Below are 17,467 nucleotides of genomic sequence, written 5' to 3'. Positions count from 1 at the left end.
CTGACAATACAAATTTGTGACATTTCTCAGTCTTTTGTTTCCGCCACCAAATATGAAAATATCTCTACATCTAAATACAAATTAACAATTTAACTATTTCGGCCACAAAGAAGGTGCACTTACTTTCTCAGACTAAAAACGTTAGTTCACAAATAAAATAATACAACCATTTAAACCAAATCTAAAAAATAAGCCAGCCAGCATAACCTCTTCCGTAATTTTTTTCACATTATTTTCTGATTTCCATTTACAAAAATGGCTGAATTATTTTTGATACCTTTCACCAGACTTGCTAGGTATTAATTCAGCACAGGCTTCTGCAGATTTTCTTACAATTTCTGGGGGATTTGCTTTAGAAGTCATTTTGACGCACCAAATTATTTCAACAAAATCAACAAAATAAACAATTGCCAAACAGCCGTGGCTAATCATGTTCCAAAAATGTGACTAGATGGGGAGCATTTGTTGAATTATTTTGAAATTAATTTCAATGTTTCTTTCAAACGAAATTTGAGGCAGGATGAAATAAAATACATATCGACATTGGTCCGTAAACTCTTTCTACAGTACCTACTCGTTTCGAGTTTCAAGACTCGGCTCCTTCGTCACCTCGTTCTTAAACGTCTCACTCGTACTGTAAACTATGAGTTCCCGGACTTACAACGTTAATTGCTATACCGAAACAGGTTAAATGATCATGGTTATGACAAAAAAGTGTACCACAGTATAGGTTTTGCAAAAATTTAAGAGTCAACCAATTTGAACGAAAAACTGTTGTTTTTATAAAATCATTATTTTACTTTTTTAAAAGATTCTACTTCGATAATAATTTTCTCAAGCTGTTCAGCATAATCTGTAGTCATGTTAGTAACGTATATTTATTTATGTGTATTTATATCGACACGATAATGAAATCTGACCTCTCCAACCATGAAAGTATTATTATAGCGTCATTATAAACAGGTGTTTTAATAAGCGAATATAGGATTGTTCCTACATATCTGTTGCAGGTGAAATAATGGACAGTGGAGATTGCGAGACTGAAGAAGATTCGGCACCAGAGGCGTGCGTGTCTCCCGAAGGCTCTCTGTTGCCAAGGTAAGTTGTACGCCGCTGTGTTGCTCATATCCGCGCAGTCAGTCGCGATTCAAACGACGACGTAGTTGTTTGTATACGTGTGAAGCTTCGTGTTGTTGCAAATAATTCCATATGAAACAGTGTACAATATATCTAGTACGATAGTACACCCAGGTGCAACTGTGTAAATGTTGGCCCCTTGTGAATTTTACAATAACTCGGTCAACGTGATGTCCAATCCATGGTATCCGCCTCCAGGCCCGTCCTATAATTTTATCATGGATAATCCTCCCAGGTTAGTCAAAGTCCAGTACATATAATTAAATTATGCGATCATTATGACCTGAAGTTCATTACAATGTATTTATGGAAACTCGTGGACGGCCGGGCATGTAAATGCAGTTTATAATCTGTAAGAGAATTTGATGTTACGTTATCGTCGTAATTTGTTTGGTGTTTTTACTTTAAAATCGAGAGCTTGGTTTTATTTATCAGTGGCCTTCGTCGCCACAACTATTCTCTGTTCTGGAAATATACTTCTGTAACACGTTAAAATTATCTCCATTAAAAATATATAACAATTTGGCATCGATTATTATTTCTAAAAGCGTGCAATTTGACATGTATATATTTAGTTGTTCCAATATTAACATCAATGATGGTGACACGAACAAATTTTTTAAATGTTTTTGCAACCTTGTTATTTCAATGTATTTGTCATCTAGTACACAGCTTCATATCACGAAAGATAACAGGTCATTTGAATCGATGCGCAATAACGACACAAACAAGTTTGTTACGAGAACAGATATTTTAAAACATTAAAATTACTAGATTAATATCATTCGAATTGAAAATATCAGTATGTACTTGCATTTTTACGTCGTTGAAAGTTAACACACACTTGTTTTTTAATTGAAGTTAATCGCTTTTATTTGATTTATAATGGGACATTTTTTTCTTTGAAAATGTCCATACTTAGTCCCTATGTTCAGTTAAACAAAATACAGGTTAATGCATTTTAACCAATGTTACGTTAAAATGGCTACTTGACAATTAATTAAAAAAAAATTGTCAAGTTTGTTATCCCAATTTCATCAGAAATGGTTCAAGGTTTTCATAATAGGCAGGCATTATTATGGTAATTTATCATTCCTTACCTGTTCCTGTTACCTGATTAATAAATTTTACAAAAAACAATTTACTTGAATCATCTTGAATCACATTTCTAGTCGACGTTTCGATCGTTTCAGACAAGTTTGTAATATAATTGGTTGCATCGCAAATACTCGTAGTCGCAATGAATTGACCTGTGCTGTTTTAAACTGAACATGGGCACTAAGTATATATGGACTTTGTTCAAAGTTAAAAAAATGTCGCGGTATAAACAACAAAACAAAACCTATAAATAATAAATTAACGTCGTTTAAACTCTAAACGCTGTTCAAAAATCAACAACCATTGTGGTGCAAATAACACACATTTTTCAAGACATTTCCTATTACATACTTAACACAGTGACAGATAAGTCATTTATTTGCACCACAATGTTTTTTTCATTTTTGAACAGCGTTTCTACACGGTATAATTATGTAAAGTAACGCTTAAGGTATAAGATTATATGGCCCTTTAAAAGTATTTGACCGGAGATAAACGTCCCTTTTGTCGCAATTGCAGTAGGCGGTCAGCCCAACCATAAATCATGCTTCAAGCAATTCTCTGTTGTGAATTCCAGAGCCGGCCTCAAAACAAATGCGTACCGATGAAATTATATTTATTTATTAAATATTACAATACTATTACAAATCATCTTTACTGTTTTCAAGACACAAAGTACTAAAGGGAATTTCGTTACCATCGCAAAATTTACAATAAACATCAAAAACATGTTCTATCACAAATTTTTAATCCCTGCCCTGAACCAAGGAAAAGGGATGCAGCTGCACGAGCCGAGACAACCATCTCAACGCCAATATTGGTTTCCATTATTCGGATAATTTTAGTGCTGCCATATAATCTTAGAATACCTTAAGCGTTACTTTAGGTTTTGGCTTTCACGATTTATTTAAAATATTTTTAGCTTAATGAAAATAAAAGAATTAACAAAATGTGTGAATTATAGGTGAATTTGAATAACATAATATGAAAAATTTACAAAGGTATAATTTATAATTTTCCGATTGGACTTCGAAAAAAGAATTTAGATTATTGTTTTCATTATTTATTCCCATGAAAGTGAAAAGGAGCCAGTGATTAACAACGCAGACAGCTATTGCAGATAGTGGTTGCTGCTCTAAATCACAATAGTCCCATCCAACCCAATTTACACAGTACTAAGTAAAATGTTGGATAAAACAAACTCGGGATTTATCACGACTTTAATATGTGATAGTTTAAAATATGATTTTCAGTCCAATTTATACGACAAATTTTTACTTTTTATTACAGATGGAAAATATATTCTTAAACATACTTCAAATTTTATTCTCGAATTTATTCGAGGAGAATTTATGGATATGCAAAAATTAATTGTTAATGTTGTCCATGGAATCAATTCTATACAAAATATGTATCCCCTTATTGCACCTTCACCAGAACTAGTAAATAATCGATGAAACTGCTGAAGAAGGGGTTCAAAATTTAGGAGATAACGATAATGATTTGTAAAAATATTATGAAATTCGAGGGTAAGCTACGAGTAAAGTCCTCGTCGAAAAATAGTCAATTTTGACTTAAATTGTAAATCATTTTATAATAGGAGAGAAAATCGTCTTATAACTACCATAAATAATTCCATAAATAAATAGGGGCTGTTCCTTTACCTGATGTTTGCTCTTCCTTGAGTCGGCACTGCACAACAAAGGGGCAATAAACTTAGAGGGTATTATGGTAGTTATAAGACGGTTTGCTGTCCTATTGTAACATGATTTACAATTTAAGTCAGAATTGACTATTTCTAGACTACATTAAACTAAACTACATTAAACTAAACTACATTACTCAAAAATAAATTTCGCTCACACTCAGTTATTACCAATAGAGTTTAGTATAGTTAAAAGCCCTTCGTTACTGCAGAAAATTCAGAAAGGCATGTAGTTATTTATTGCAATCATAACAGTCGTTAAAAAAGTATCAGACGACTTGATATCACACTTTCCCAAATCCACGACAATGGGAAAAATGTCAATTCAAGTTTATACGTACAAGATATATCAGATCGTTCAGATCATATCGACCAATTTAATATTCATGGATCGCGTTAATTGTTTGTTAATTTTTTTTCGCTTACTGTATAGTTCTCCCAGAGCTGCAGCGATTTTATGGCTGGGTACCATTGTATAAACGTTAACAACACCGACAATAGGTTTAAACCACAAGTACAGTTAATTTCAAAATTATAGAGTACACCTAATATTCTACAGTGTAAAATGTACTTACATTTTTTTGTCAATAATCAATGTCAATTTTGACAAACCAAATGCCTAATCTAACCGAAAACGCGAAAGTGCTCATTCTTTCCAAATTAGAAGAGGGGTGGTCCATCCGAAGGGTAGCTCACTATTATAACATCGCCAAGAGCACCGTGCAGAGGATAAAACACACTATTATGGTGTTCTAAAATATCAACGACATTTTATGTTGTCAAACTTACCTAACCTATATAAAAAATATGACACTTAAATTTCAAAAAGGCATCTTTACATGTGAAAAAAACTGTAATAAATTGACTTCTTGATTTTTGAGGTGTACTCGATAATTTTGAAATTAACTGTACAACCCCTAATCGTAAATTCGTCCAAGTACTACCCTGTAAACTGACAGGTATAGAACGAAAATGATGATTGACAGGGGTCTGTTTATGTTGCTTATCGGCATCTCAACAGGCGTAATAATTACTATTGCCCTGCCATAAAATCGCTGCAGCTCTGGGAGAACTATACTATGGTGGGCAATAAATTTAGGCCGGCCTGTCATTGCCTTAACATCAAAATGTGAAGCTGGCATTATATTCAACTAACCCCATTTTCGATTTTTGTCATTCTTGTCATCGTGACAGCGATAATCAAAATTAAAATTGGGAAAAGAAGCGTGCACCAGAGTGCATGTTTAATATTATAATATTGTTTTTGAAAAGTGCGTTCGTGTTTGTTTCTGTTGATTGCTATTCTTTGAAATAAAGTTCTATGTAAAAAAAATCAAATGTACGCATATGAAATGTCGTACAGATGTCAACTTTACTCCACCCACACAGTTGCCACATACATTTTCGTACATAGTTGCCATACTTATCTACAATCATTTTGAATCAGTCAATAATTTGACCCCAATAGTACGAATGTTGATTTTTGCAGTAATAAAAACTGCAGGGTTATAATAAATGATTGTAGTCCAAGTAAGCCATGTCCATGTTATGAAATTTTTGCCGATCTTTTCCAACATAATTCAACTGTGGCGACATTTTTCATGTAAACTCTCAATGGTGTCAATTGTCATCCGTCATTCAGGGCGTTCTCTTTTTCGAAGTTGTGTGTTTCTGTTTGATTATTTGCCTTTTGTGTGCGTTCCTCCTTACTACTGGTGACTCTAGACTTCTAGAGCATTGATAACGGTAATCGCAGAAATTTTAATACATAAAATGTTTTAAACAAAAAGCAATCTTTAAGGTTTAAATTTGTGCAATGGTGTACTTACTGCTTAAAGTAAAACACCCTTAGAATTGACTGTTATTATCGCAATAGTGTGATAAATTAAGATGGATAGTGGATACATTCTGTTCAAGCTTGCAAAAATGAATATTTGGCAATATTTCCTGGCTTAGATATTGAAGAACAATCTTTAATGACTCATATTCGAAGGATTGTGGATAGGTTTGAAGCAACTGGAAACGTTTCTAAGGGGAAATTACCACGAAGATCTCAGATTAGAGAAGAAGTAGTTGAAGATTTAAGACAACGAAAGGAACAAACTCCTAAAAAATCTTTATCAAAATCGTCTGCACAATTTGGTGTACAGCAGAGTACTTGCCAGAAAATTGTAAAACAGAGGTTGCATATGAAACCCTATAAAATATTATTATAAATATACAGTATGATCAAGAATGACTGCAATTTAAACGCATTTCCGGTTGTCAGCTTGGACAGTGTTGACTACTGTTGACAGGCAAATTTGAAATTTACAACCAAAGATTTATTTTTGTAATAGTTTATTTATTTATTAAAATGGTTTTTCTACTGGGACACGACATTTTTATTCGGATGGCGTATTTTCGTACCGGAATTTATGATGTCAATAACGTTTTTTTTTAAATGTGTCAGTTAAAACATCCGGTCAGTCCCAATTTCGAGAAAAAAAAAACACCAGTATTTTTCAATTGTTTCATTGCCAACAGACTCAGTCATTGTCGATGACTCGGTATTATAAACAATATCAGTGCAACAAACCCATTTAAAACGATTTTGTTTGACACATCATTTATTAAAATCCTATGAAAAATAAAGAAGTTACAGCACCAAAGATTTTTGATAATACACCCGGTATGTATATTATATTTTCAAATCTGTTTTCTAGGTGTGATTCGCAGGTAAACTGACTGCCGCGCGCTACTGACCAAAACCCTATTATTGCTTGGCGCGCAACTGTTCTGTAGGATTAGCCCACCTATATTAAAGAACGAGTTTTATAAGGGTTGATTTGGCGAACGAGTCCCAAGTGTAAAAAACGAGCCGTAGGGGAGTTTTCTATGGGACGAGTGCGCCAATGCCCTTATAAAACGAGTTTTTTATGTTATTTTTTCGAATTTACACCCTTGTTTTAATTTTTAAATAAAAAAAATAAATTTTCAGATTCTAGGGAATTTTGTATTAATTGGTAATTCAAGGTAACGGATGCAACTACATCTGCAACAAATGTTAAAAAGTACAGTTTGAACATTAATATTGGAAGTTTTTTGGTGTAAATGACAATAATACACTGAAATATTGATAACAATTTTCTTAGAGATCTATGAAATCACGAGTGCTTTAATAGATAGTCATAAATGACTCCAAATTGAATACAATAATAGACCTCTTAGAGAAGCAAATTCTGAAAACTGCTACTGTATTTTATCTACTTTGCTTTACTAAAGCTAGTGTGACACGATACTAAATTTCACAGAAAATTCTGTAAAAATGACAAAGACAGACTATGATCCTGATCGTTCATTGGTCCTGATCGAGGGTCTCTCTCATTTTATAACAAATTTTTCGTTTTGATCTCAGTAGTTCAAGATTTAAGAATACGTTCGTAGTTCTATGGTCCCTAAACAAAGTTCCAACCTCATGATCAGACATACGTAATTTTTTTCATGGCACACTTTAATGACAGGTTTTTTGAATCACACGTTATTTTTGAAGTGGCATTGTTTAAAAGATTTATAAAATTGCACGTCACCACCTACAACTTGCCTACCAACGTTAATATACCTAATTATTGTCCAATATTGCAAGAATTGATCGAATATACAGTGTGAACATAACGTTTGGAACAAAATTCATAGTAGCGTTATGTGATGTTTTTGAAAAAAAAAAACAAAAAAAAAAGCCACGTTTATTTATTGATGGTCACTTTGAAGTTATTTTATGCTCCTGTCAATTTGACAATTTTTAATTTCTTTCACTTATTACATTGATTACAAACATAACCTTTCGAAGCAATTGTCAACAAATTTGACACCTTTATAGTTATTTAAGATCAATTCAAATTTGTTTCTGATCCTAGCTCAAACATACGTAAAGTTACTAGATAATGACGTCATCGCAAAAGGGTAAAAATTGGACTTTTTTTTTATACTGTCTGATATAAACGGATCAGTCTGGTGTCGTCATACGCCAGTTCCGCACAACTTCAACAGGCTGTATCTCGCAAAATATTTTCCCAGAAAATTTTTTGTGATACAACCCCCTTTAAGAAATCACGTTTACTATGCGTAAATATTTCTCTCAACAAAAATGATAATAATTTAATTCGCGCTGGGGGTAGGTTACAAAACTCATCCTTAACTTACGATGTTAAACATCCCGTCCTGCTTCCAAACCATCACCACATAATTAAGATTTTAATCAAACACGTGCACATTGAGCAACTGCACGCTGGTGTTCAGGGAACTTTAACCGCTTTGCGTCAAAATTTTTGGATCATTTCTCCACGCAGCGTAGTACGCAAGATTTTGCATCAGTGTTTGCAATGTTTTAAAGTCAAACCAGGCGTTATGCATCGAATTATGTGTAGTTTGCCCAAATCCCGTGTCGAACTAACTAGACCATTTTCAACCAGTGTCGTAGATTATGCCGGAATGTCGTGGTCGCAGTAACGTGAAGGCTTATACAGGGACATTTTTTTTAACTCTGAACACAGTTCATACTTATGGCCGTTTGCACCGTCAATACTAAGTAATGCTTAAGTATTGGACCAGACTTAAGTTGCCGATTTCATTTGCACCGCTACCAAATGGTTTCTTAAGCTGTGCCTAAGTTAAGCCCCCGAATATTCCTGTCCTAACTTTTAGGCAATGCTTGGCACATGCGTATAAGATATTTTGTTCGGACTTGTGATGTTGATGGCGCTGGCGCGAAATTATCATTTCTTGTCGATTGTCGAAGCTTCGCATCGGCGAATCTTTTACATTAAATTATTAGTTCAGCAAATTTTTTGCTATTTTATTATGAGTTGCCAGGTAAGGTTATGGTACAAACGGCTGTCTATAGCCGAATTAACTGAGCAGCAGCTGAAGAGGAATGTGGAGTTTGAAGAAGAAAAACGAAAAATGGAGATGCAAATTGTACAAGTAGAATTACAGTTAAAAAAAGAACAATTAAAAAAAATTAAGAACTGGAATAACAATTCTGTATTGTAATTAATTTTTTATTATAAATTTGCAAAATGATTATTTATAAATCGATTTCTAATGTCTCTATTGGCATGGTCCTCGGCATTTGGATTTATAGGTGGTACTTGTCCCATTTGGATCATTTCTTCCAAAACATTGTGTTCTATGCCCTCAGCAGGTGGTGCTTCTTGTTCTTTGTTTAACTTGGCAAAGTTGTGTAGCACTCCTGCAGCAATAATTACTGTCAAAGCAGTGTCCATTTTTAACCATAGGCCATATGCAAGTACAGGAAATTCAATATGGGTGTTAAAAAGTATGGCCGTAGGGGTGATCCACTATCACCTGAGTAAATACATTATTGTAATCTTATTGATGTAATTTGTGGATTTTGCACATTACTTAACAATACACAATTGGGAAAATGTCCAGCATCAAACCTTGCTTACACACGACTACTGTTAAAAATTGTGGCATCATGTGCTGAAAATAAGTACATATTTATATGATTGGTACTTTATTTGTCTGTATTTCTTACAAATCTGTAGGATGTTCGATGTTCTATCTCATCTTCAATTAATTCTAACAAATTCAATGTTGTTTGCTTGGTTAGGCTAAAAAAGAATGCAATTTATTTTAAAATTTTGATTATTTTATTACATTAGCTAGGTTTGTGAGTGACTATGGGTACTTACCGGAATCTCTTATAAAAACCTTATTCATCAAGAGTATCGAAATGCTCAGAATTAGGTAATCCTGCAGATACGGGATCTCAGAAATTATTTTGAGGATATCAAAATCGTCCTCGAATATATCGTCGTTGTTGTTTTCAAGATAATTAGCCATCACGTAAAAAAAGTCAAAAACACTATCGTTAACCGTTCTCTGTAATGATAACAATAACAGAGAAGTGGTTAGAAACACCTGTCAAAAATCTAGTTTGTAACTAAGTTTATACCAACCGCCGCCAATATTACTAGAATTTTGCTGTGTTGCCAAATTGAATAGACCTTACTGTTGCTTACATTTAAGGAGTGCTTAACTATCTACGGTGCAAACGATGAGAGACTTAGGTAAGACATAACTTTAAGTCTTTCCTATGGTAAGTAATGCTTAGCTACAAAACAGTGCAAACGGGCATTAGTCTGTATGTTCAGTTTTACAAAACACATCAATGCATGTGTGTATTCAGGTAACCAACGTTACGTCAAATTAAAATAAAAAATAAAAAAAAGGGTGTGTGCTTAAGACCGCACGACATAAGTGAAAACTTCTATGACGCTCGTTATTGATTTTAAGTAATATGTATTCTATAAATTATATTATTATGGATGATAGTACTTGGAGGAATAAGGAGCAAGGCATAAATAATTAATATTATTTAAATCCAATGGTGTTTTTAAATAATCATCAAAAATCAGCATTTTTCAATAGAAACTGCAAATACGTCCGCTTTTAAAAGTAAACACTTTGGCAAAATTTGTGAGGTATTCATGTCAAAGCCAATTTAGATTACAAATGTGGAAGAACAACTCTTTGGAAGAATTCTGTAGTAAACCCTGTTTGCAAATATCGCGCGTTCAAATGAAATCCTAGGCTGTGTAGGCGTTGGAAAAATTAAAGCGTTTAGAACAGTGTAAAATTTGAATTTCCGCCGTTTGACAAGAATGACATTTGTTTATGTTTAATCGGGACATAATTGAACATGTTTGTTTTCAGCAAAGGGTGCCCTTAGATATTTACCTCGAGAATAGCAATCGTTAAGTTATTGTATTTTTAATGTAAAACATTGCAAAGAAAGAAAAAAAGAAAGATTTTTTGGCTGTAAATTTTAGGTTATCTGTCAACATGCTCCAATTAATCTACGCTTTAAAAAAGCACAACAATTGACGGTTTTCAACGCCTACCCAGCCCAGGATTTCATTTGAACGCGCGATATAAGGCGTTCACGATCTTTTTGGGACCGAGTTGGCTATGACCATCTAGTAATTTTGTTGGCAGTACCTCGGTGATAACTAAATTCCCTAAAGGAAATTGAAACTTTTTGTGTTAGGTTAGGTTGTTTTCAGTTTAGGGTTATATTTTCTGAATAGGTATGGTGGGACCAGAGATATAGTGTTTTTATGGACTCTGGTCGATAATTTCTTTTACAATTTTGGGGTCACTTATATTACCAACTTGAAGAGAGTTATAAAATCTTCTATGAAAGATGTTTTTGAGCCGTCTGAAAATGGACCATCGGAGACAAAGGTAGGTAGAGCCCAGTCGCGCGACGAGTGCCAGAAGTTTATTGCCCTGCCATAACTGACCCTCTCAAGTTAATGTACTATTGCGGGCAAAAAAAGTGGGACATCAAATTTCTGTCAGTTTTGAAAAATTCGATGTAGTTCAAGCTTTATTGTCATTTTTTTTTGACACTATTCCAGCTGACAGTTTAAGAATTTATTTTATACTCCTATTTTCCTTTTCCAAATACCCTCTTCTTTTGATAAAGGTAGATTTTGATTGGAACTTTACATTAAATAAATATTCACTACGTGCTTACTTACAATCATTCCCTACAACCTACAATACTTAATGACAACGTCAATCAATTCAAAGTAGGGTTAGAATCAGGTAAAGGTTATTTCACATTAAAAGTCAAGACAATGACGTTGATGTCCCACTTTTTTTGCCCGCAATAGTACTATGGCGGCCAAAAAATTTCGGCCGTCATTTTTCCGTCATTTCAAAAAAATCGGTGTAGTCCATTCCTTATTGTCATTATGATTGATGTTTTTACTTGTCACTTTTGAAAGTCAAGCAAAATGCCATCGGTATCAAATTTTAATAAAATCAAAATAGTAACTCTTGTACAAAGAGGAATGTCCCAAGCTCAGATTTCGATGGACCTTCGTATACCTAAAAGTACAATTTCGTCCATTCTTCAGAAATGGAGACAAAATGGAATGGAACTATTGAAAGACGCCAAGGCTCAGGGAGGCCTAGCACATTTACTGCAGAAGAAGATAATATGCTTCTCAATAGATTACGCAATAGCCCTTTTATGACAGCTGTTGAAGGGGTAAATACAAGCAAATACAACGGAAAGGAGCGGTCGATTTTCGGCAAACATATGGGCATGGATTTTAGTAGATAGGCCTGGGCTAATGTTTTCTCTAGAAGATCGGCTCAACAGTGATGTTTATGTTAGGATTCTTGAAGACGTGATGATGCCTTTAGTTTCAAGAATTTTTCCGAATTTTAACTTCATATTTCAACAAGACAATTGTTCAATGCATTCAGCACATAGGGTAGCAGAATGGTAGCATAAACGTTCTTGATTGGCCAAGTCGCAGTGCAGATTTTTGGTTCGTAATTTGCAACAACGACAAGTAATTCGGAATAGGGCAGAACTTTTAACTGCGATTACTAATGCATGGCAATCATTACATAGGAATTATCACAGAGATTTATGCCTCTCCATCTCGCGTCGTGTAAGACGAGTTATTGACGCCAATGGAGCAATGACCAAGTATTGATTTTAAACTTCATTCATTTTATCTTTTGATTTAGCTAAGTACTTAAACAAAAATAAATGTTTCATTTCCTTGTCTTTGCCTTAATGTTTTTCGTTTGATTTTTTAAAAACTACGGCATACTCGTGTAATTTACACGGTTCTCTGTTTGGTACTTTAATCCAAAAATAACCGCAAGTCTGCCTCTAGTCTCTAGTGCCACTAGCGACTAGCGGTCGTGTGGTAATTGTGTAAGAGTGGAACTTGTCCTTTGTATTCACAAAATTTGAACTGATGGACTGAATGACAGATTGTCAAAATGACAATAACGATAACAAAGCGAGGTTATTGGTGCTTAAGGGTAGTTTACACTTCATGTCAGGGCCTTGAAAGTGACGGACGAAATTTTTTGGCCGCAATAGTACTCCATCCCTCATAAAAACACTATATTTCTGGTTCCACTATACATTGTTGCCGGATTTCTTAAATCTGGTCTGTCCTTTTTAAATTAAATTAAATCGTTTAATAGGAATTTTTTATCGTAATAAAATTATATTGGCTATTTTGACTGCTCCTTTGACGGAAATTTAAATTATTTTTATACACTTAATAAATCATTTAGTTTCTTACGAATATTAAAATAATAAATCTGGCAATGCGGTGACAAGAAAATGTCGAACAGATAGACACTGACAGAAAAAAAAAATTGCATCACTGAATCAGTTAGTCCAACATGAAAAGAAAAAATCATAGCCAACTCTGTCCCAAAAAGATCGTGAATGCCTAATATGTTTGTTTCTTGATGTATATAAATTCATTGTTCGGTTAACCCTATTTGTGCTAGTTTGTTGTATATTTTGGCTAGTGTTGTAGTTTCATGCCTCTGCCTTTTCATCTCCTATAAAACATTTTACTGAACTTCATGTTTCTTGCTGTCCAATTAGTTTTTATCTGGAAAATATTTGTATTAATCAATGCAATGATTACCTTTAGTAATCCCCCAGTATTTTTCGCGTTTCTCTTACTGCCAAATGACCATTTGCTTTATTCTTCATTTCTACTGAGAATTGCATGAGGTGATTTTGAGTTTTTGACATTGAATGATCTGTACCTGGACCACTTTTCAACAGACGTGATCACAGCATGAGACAGACGTTTTTAGTTTCTCCCACTATAAATATTAATTTCCGTTATTAATATTGATAAATACATTGAGATCATTGTCAAGTTTAGACATTTTCACATCAGGTTCACACCACACCAGATGGTTAACATCGGGGGCAAATTATTGCAGTCTTATCAGCATTTAACCTCACTTATATTAAATACTAACAACAACAATATCAATTTTATGCTGTGCGCAAGCGCTGGGGCTCCTTCGCAATCAAGATATCATTTTATATATCTTGTTTACAATCAACAATTCACAACAATTAAATGTTACCATTTTAACGGTGTCCATTATTCTGAAGTTACAGAACAGCAAATTTGTCTCCCAGATTTAAATGCTTGTTAATATGCGATCTTTTAACGTATTCGGTACGGAATAGCCCCTAATAAACATCAAAACTGTATTTTTCAATAGAAACTGCCAATACGTCCGCTTTTAGAGGTAAACAGACTGGCAAAATTTGTGAGGTTACGTTTCGATGGTCTTGACGATGGTTTATTATATTGAACAGAACACAAGTTTTCATAGCAATACCCTATATTGTGATAATTTGTCCATTTTCCTCTTCACATTTTGCTACACAAATTTTTCCAATAGATGAATTGTTGAAGCCATATAATTGAGAATTACGTATTAAATCCTACATCCATCTGTAAACTTACAATATTTGTCGTGTCTTTATCGTTTACATATAACTATATTATATACAGCTACTCCTGCAGCTCTGCACTGAGGTCACTCAGGTCACAACACAATGAACATTGAAAATTGAAAAGTGACAAGTGACACACAGTTGATTGTTTTTCGCTCACTCCGCTAAAAACTCGACCCCCTGATTTTAGCTCACCGTGTCGTGCTGCGGACGATTTTCGCTGATCTGCGAACTATTTTCGCTTGTGCTGCGGACGATTTTACCGTGTCGCATGAAACTAATAGTCCAATCAATAGGGAGTTTTACCTTGCAAAAGGTACAGAAAAGTTTATACTTGACAGGTATCTTCTGTCAGGCATATTATTAATGTTGTTGAGTTTGCGACCTTGGGGGGTTGCCGCTTGCCCCGCCATACTGGAGAATAGGGGTGCAAAATCACATGTCTGCGATTATTTCATTATCCGTGCGAGATACGTCTATCTAAGTTATTATAGAAAATGTAGAACGTACAATTATCTACATTTTTTCTTGTTTATGTTTTTTTGTCAGATCAATAGTTTCGTAGTTACAGCGTGTAGAAATTGAGAATTTCTTTTATTTTTGTACTTTTTATTTTTTTCCACACCACCACAGAGGTAGAGCAATAGGGTGCGTTTTTTTTTTGGCGTGGTGTCCCCAGTGGGCATAGTCCACGATGCAGTAGAAGTTTACTGTTTTACTCTTTTTGATCTCTTTGTAACGTAGACGGATCCAAATGATCTGGATCGATTGGTATAGATGAGCTGACTTCATCAGAGTTTATGAATTCGGGGATTCCTCTTGAGAAGTTTCCTCTTATTCCTCAGGGTCATCATCATCATCATCAAGATCATCTGGCATTTGCCAAAATAGAAATTCATTGAGTTCAGGTATTTGTTCGTCTTGATGTAGAACATACAATTCTCTACAATTTTTGTTCTTTACGTTTTTTTTGTCAGATCAATAGTTTCGTAGTTACAGCCTGTAGAAATCGAGCATTAATTGTTTGTCCGTCTACGGGCATATCGGACTCCAACGTGTATACTAATAAAACAGGTAAACGCCAAATGATCCTGATGATGATGATGATGACCCTGAGGAACAAGAGGAATTCCCGAATTCATAAACTCTGATGAACTCAGCTCATCTATACCGATCGATCCAGATCATGTGGATCCGTCTACGTTACAAAGAGATCAAAAAGAATAAAACAGTAAACTTCTACTGCATCGTGGACTATGCCCACCGGGGACACTACTTAAAAAAAACGCACCCTATTGCTCTACCTCTGTGGTGGTGTGGAAAAGAATAAAAAGTATAAAAATAATAGAAATTCTCGATTTACACGCTGTAACTACGAAACTATTGATCTGACAAAAAAACATAAAGAACAAAAAATGTAGATAATTGTATATTCTATATTTTCTATAATAACTTAGATAGACGTATCTCGCACGGAGTTTTTTCAAATTGACAATTTATTATATAAAATGTCATTATTCATACGTATTTTTAGTTGCATATACTAATATATGGATCACATTAAAGCCGCTAGATGGACATACTATACGGGGAATTTATGGGGAATTTTCAAAAACAGACATTTATCGAATGCGACAGGCCGGATAAGAGACGAGTCTCTTATGAATCTAGGAGGCCGTGGTTTCAGTCGAATTAAAAGTGTACTTAATGTTTGTACATTCTTACCTGATAAGTGATAACTTAATATGGCTAAGCATGGAAACAAATATCAAGTAAATTTACACAGCCAAAAATTTCCAAAAATCACTCTCAAGACTTGTATGCTTTTTCCGTGAACAGAAGTGGACATATTCAATTTGGTGTCAAAATTTACACATAATTTCCATAATTTAATAATTATATTTTGTGAGGGGATGTTTTCTTCCCCTAAGGTCGGGAGGGGTTTGTTCCGAGGATCAGCGGCGAAAATTCACTTTAAACACTGTGACCGAAATTTAACATGGGCTTTATTATGGAAAAATACACTAATAATTCGGAATACTGTGCTCGGACTGTGACTTTACACGTCTCTGTTTTCGTGCCGACTGCCTCGTCTCGGCCTCAAGCGCGATGACCAAGGTGGTGTGCTTGGCGAGGTGTTACAGACTCCCCCTCTGGAGTCGACGGGTTGTACTGAGGCGGCTCCAGGAAACTTTTTGGGTCGTCCTCTGGGTCGGACGAGTCGTGTGGGCTGCGGGACTTCGTCACTTGGATCGGGTCTAAACAGAGTAAGATCAGAAACGTGGTATTTTCCGAGTGGGACCTCTGGATTGGTGAGGGAAGCAATTTCGCAGGAAACGGGTGAGGTTCTTTTCGTTACTAGGTAGGGGCCGTCTCTCTTAGGATAAAACTTCGACGTCTTGCCGGCAGCAGCGTTGCTCAGAAAATGTGTCTTAACCAGGACCATGTCCCCTTCCTTGTATTCATGATGTCTCCTTTTCCTGTCGGCTTGTTCTTTGGTTCTGTCTTGGGAATTCTGGAGGGTCTCTCGAGCATCTTCCAAAACCTGGGCGACTTTTAACAAATACGGCGTGACTTCTGGGACGAAATTTTCGTTCTGGACCACGGCACGTAAATCTCTTCGAACTTCTCCCTCAGCGCGCAGCTCTCGGGCAAAGGTCAGATAAGCGGGGGTGAAACCGGTAGAAATCGATCTTGCAGAGTTCATTGCGAATCGAATCGACGGAAGTTTATCGACCCACAGATCATGGTGATCCTCTACCAACATGGCTAACTGAGTCTTCAAATCTTTATTCTTGCGTTCAACTGGGTTCGCTTCGGGATGGTAGACTGACGCTTTGGCTGACTCCGAAGCACTCAGCGACGTACTGCATTACACCACTGACGAATTGAGTTCCGTTGTCGGAAATCATCTTGCGGGGGAAACCGTATCGCAGGAACACTTCGTCAATCAACTTTCGAGCGCATGCGACAGAGGTGGCTTCTTTCAGCGGAAATGGCTCAATCCACTTGCTTGCTACGTCTTCTACCATCAGTATCCATCTATACCCTTCAGGTGACTGAAGTAACGGGCCAAATAAATCAACGGCAAGGGTCTCGAATCTTTGATAGGGCGGCGGAGTTCTCAACAAACCTTCGGGCTTTAGGTTGCTGCTCTTGTAACGCTGACACTTCAGGCAACCTTTGACATACTTGGATATGTCATG

At 35.3% G+C, this 17,467-nt stretch overlaps 1 protein-coding gene and 1 long non-coding RNA gene across 8 annotated transcripts in view; one reads left to right on the top strand and one right to left on the bottom strand.

The window, feature by feature from the left end:
• The window catches only part of LOC138126175 (basic helix-loop-helix ARNT-like protein 1), a 247,641-nt gene that overhangs the window by 57,542 nt on the left and 172,632 nt on the right, over positions 1-17,467 (top strand). For 2 of the 7 annotated variants that reach the window (XM_069041915.1, XM_069041907.1), the window contains one exon: positions 1,011-1,098. The exons of 2 other annotated variants lie outside the window; for them this stretch is intronic. In XM_069041915.1, coding sequence (XP_068898016.1) covers positions 1,019-1,098 — 80 coding nt within the window. In that variant the 5' untranslated portion in view covers positions 1,011-1,018. Of the gene's footprint in view, positions 1-1,010; positions 1,099-1,123; positions 1,373-17,467 lie in introns of those variants that run through there. 3 more of the 7 variants (XM_069041933.1, XM_069041898.1, XM_069041924.1) reach the window with 3 other exon arrangements.
• On the bottom strand, positions 1,198-1,918 carry LOC138126258 (uncharacterized). The gene is made up of 2 exons (XR_011157723.1): positions 1,541-1,918; positions 1,198-1,487 (listed from the first exon to the last, which is right to left on the bottom strand). It is a non-coding gene; the product is annotated as an uncharacterized lncRNA (long non-coding RNA).

Source organism: Tenebrio molitor, chromosome 1 (genome assembly GCF_963966145.1).
Source record: "Tenebrio molitor chromosome 1, icTenMoli1.1, whole genome shotgun sequence".
Lineage (NCBI taxonomy): Eukaryota > Metazoa > Arthropoda > Insecta > Coleoptera > Tenebrionidae > Tenebrio > Tenebrio molitor.
This window is presented reverse-complemented; position numbering and strand designations above follow the sequence as displayed.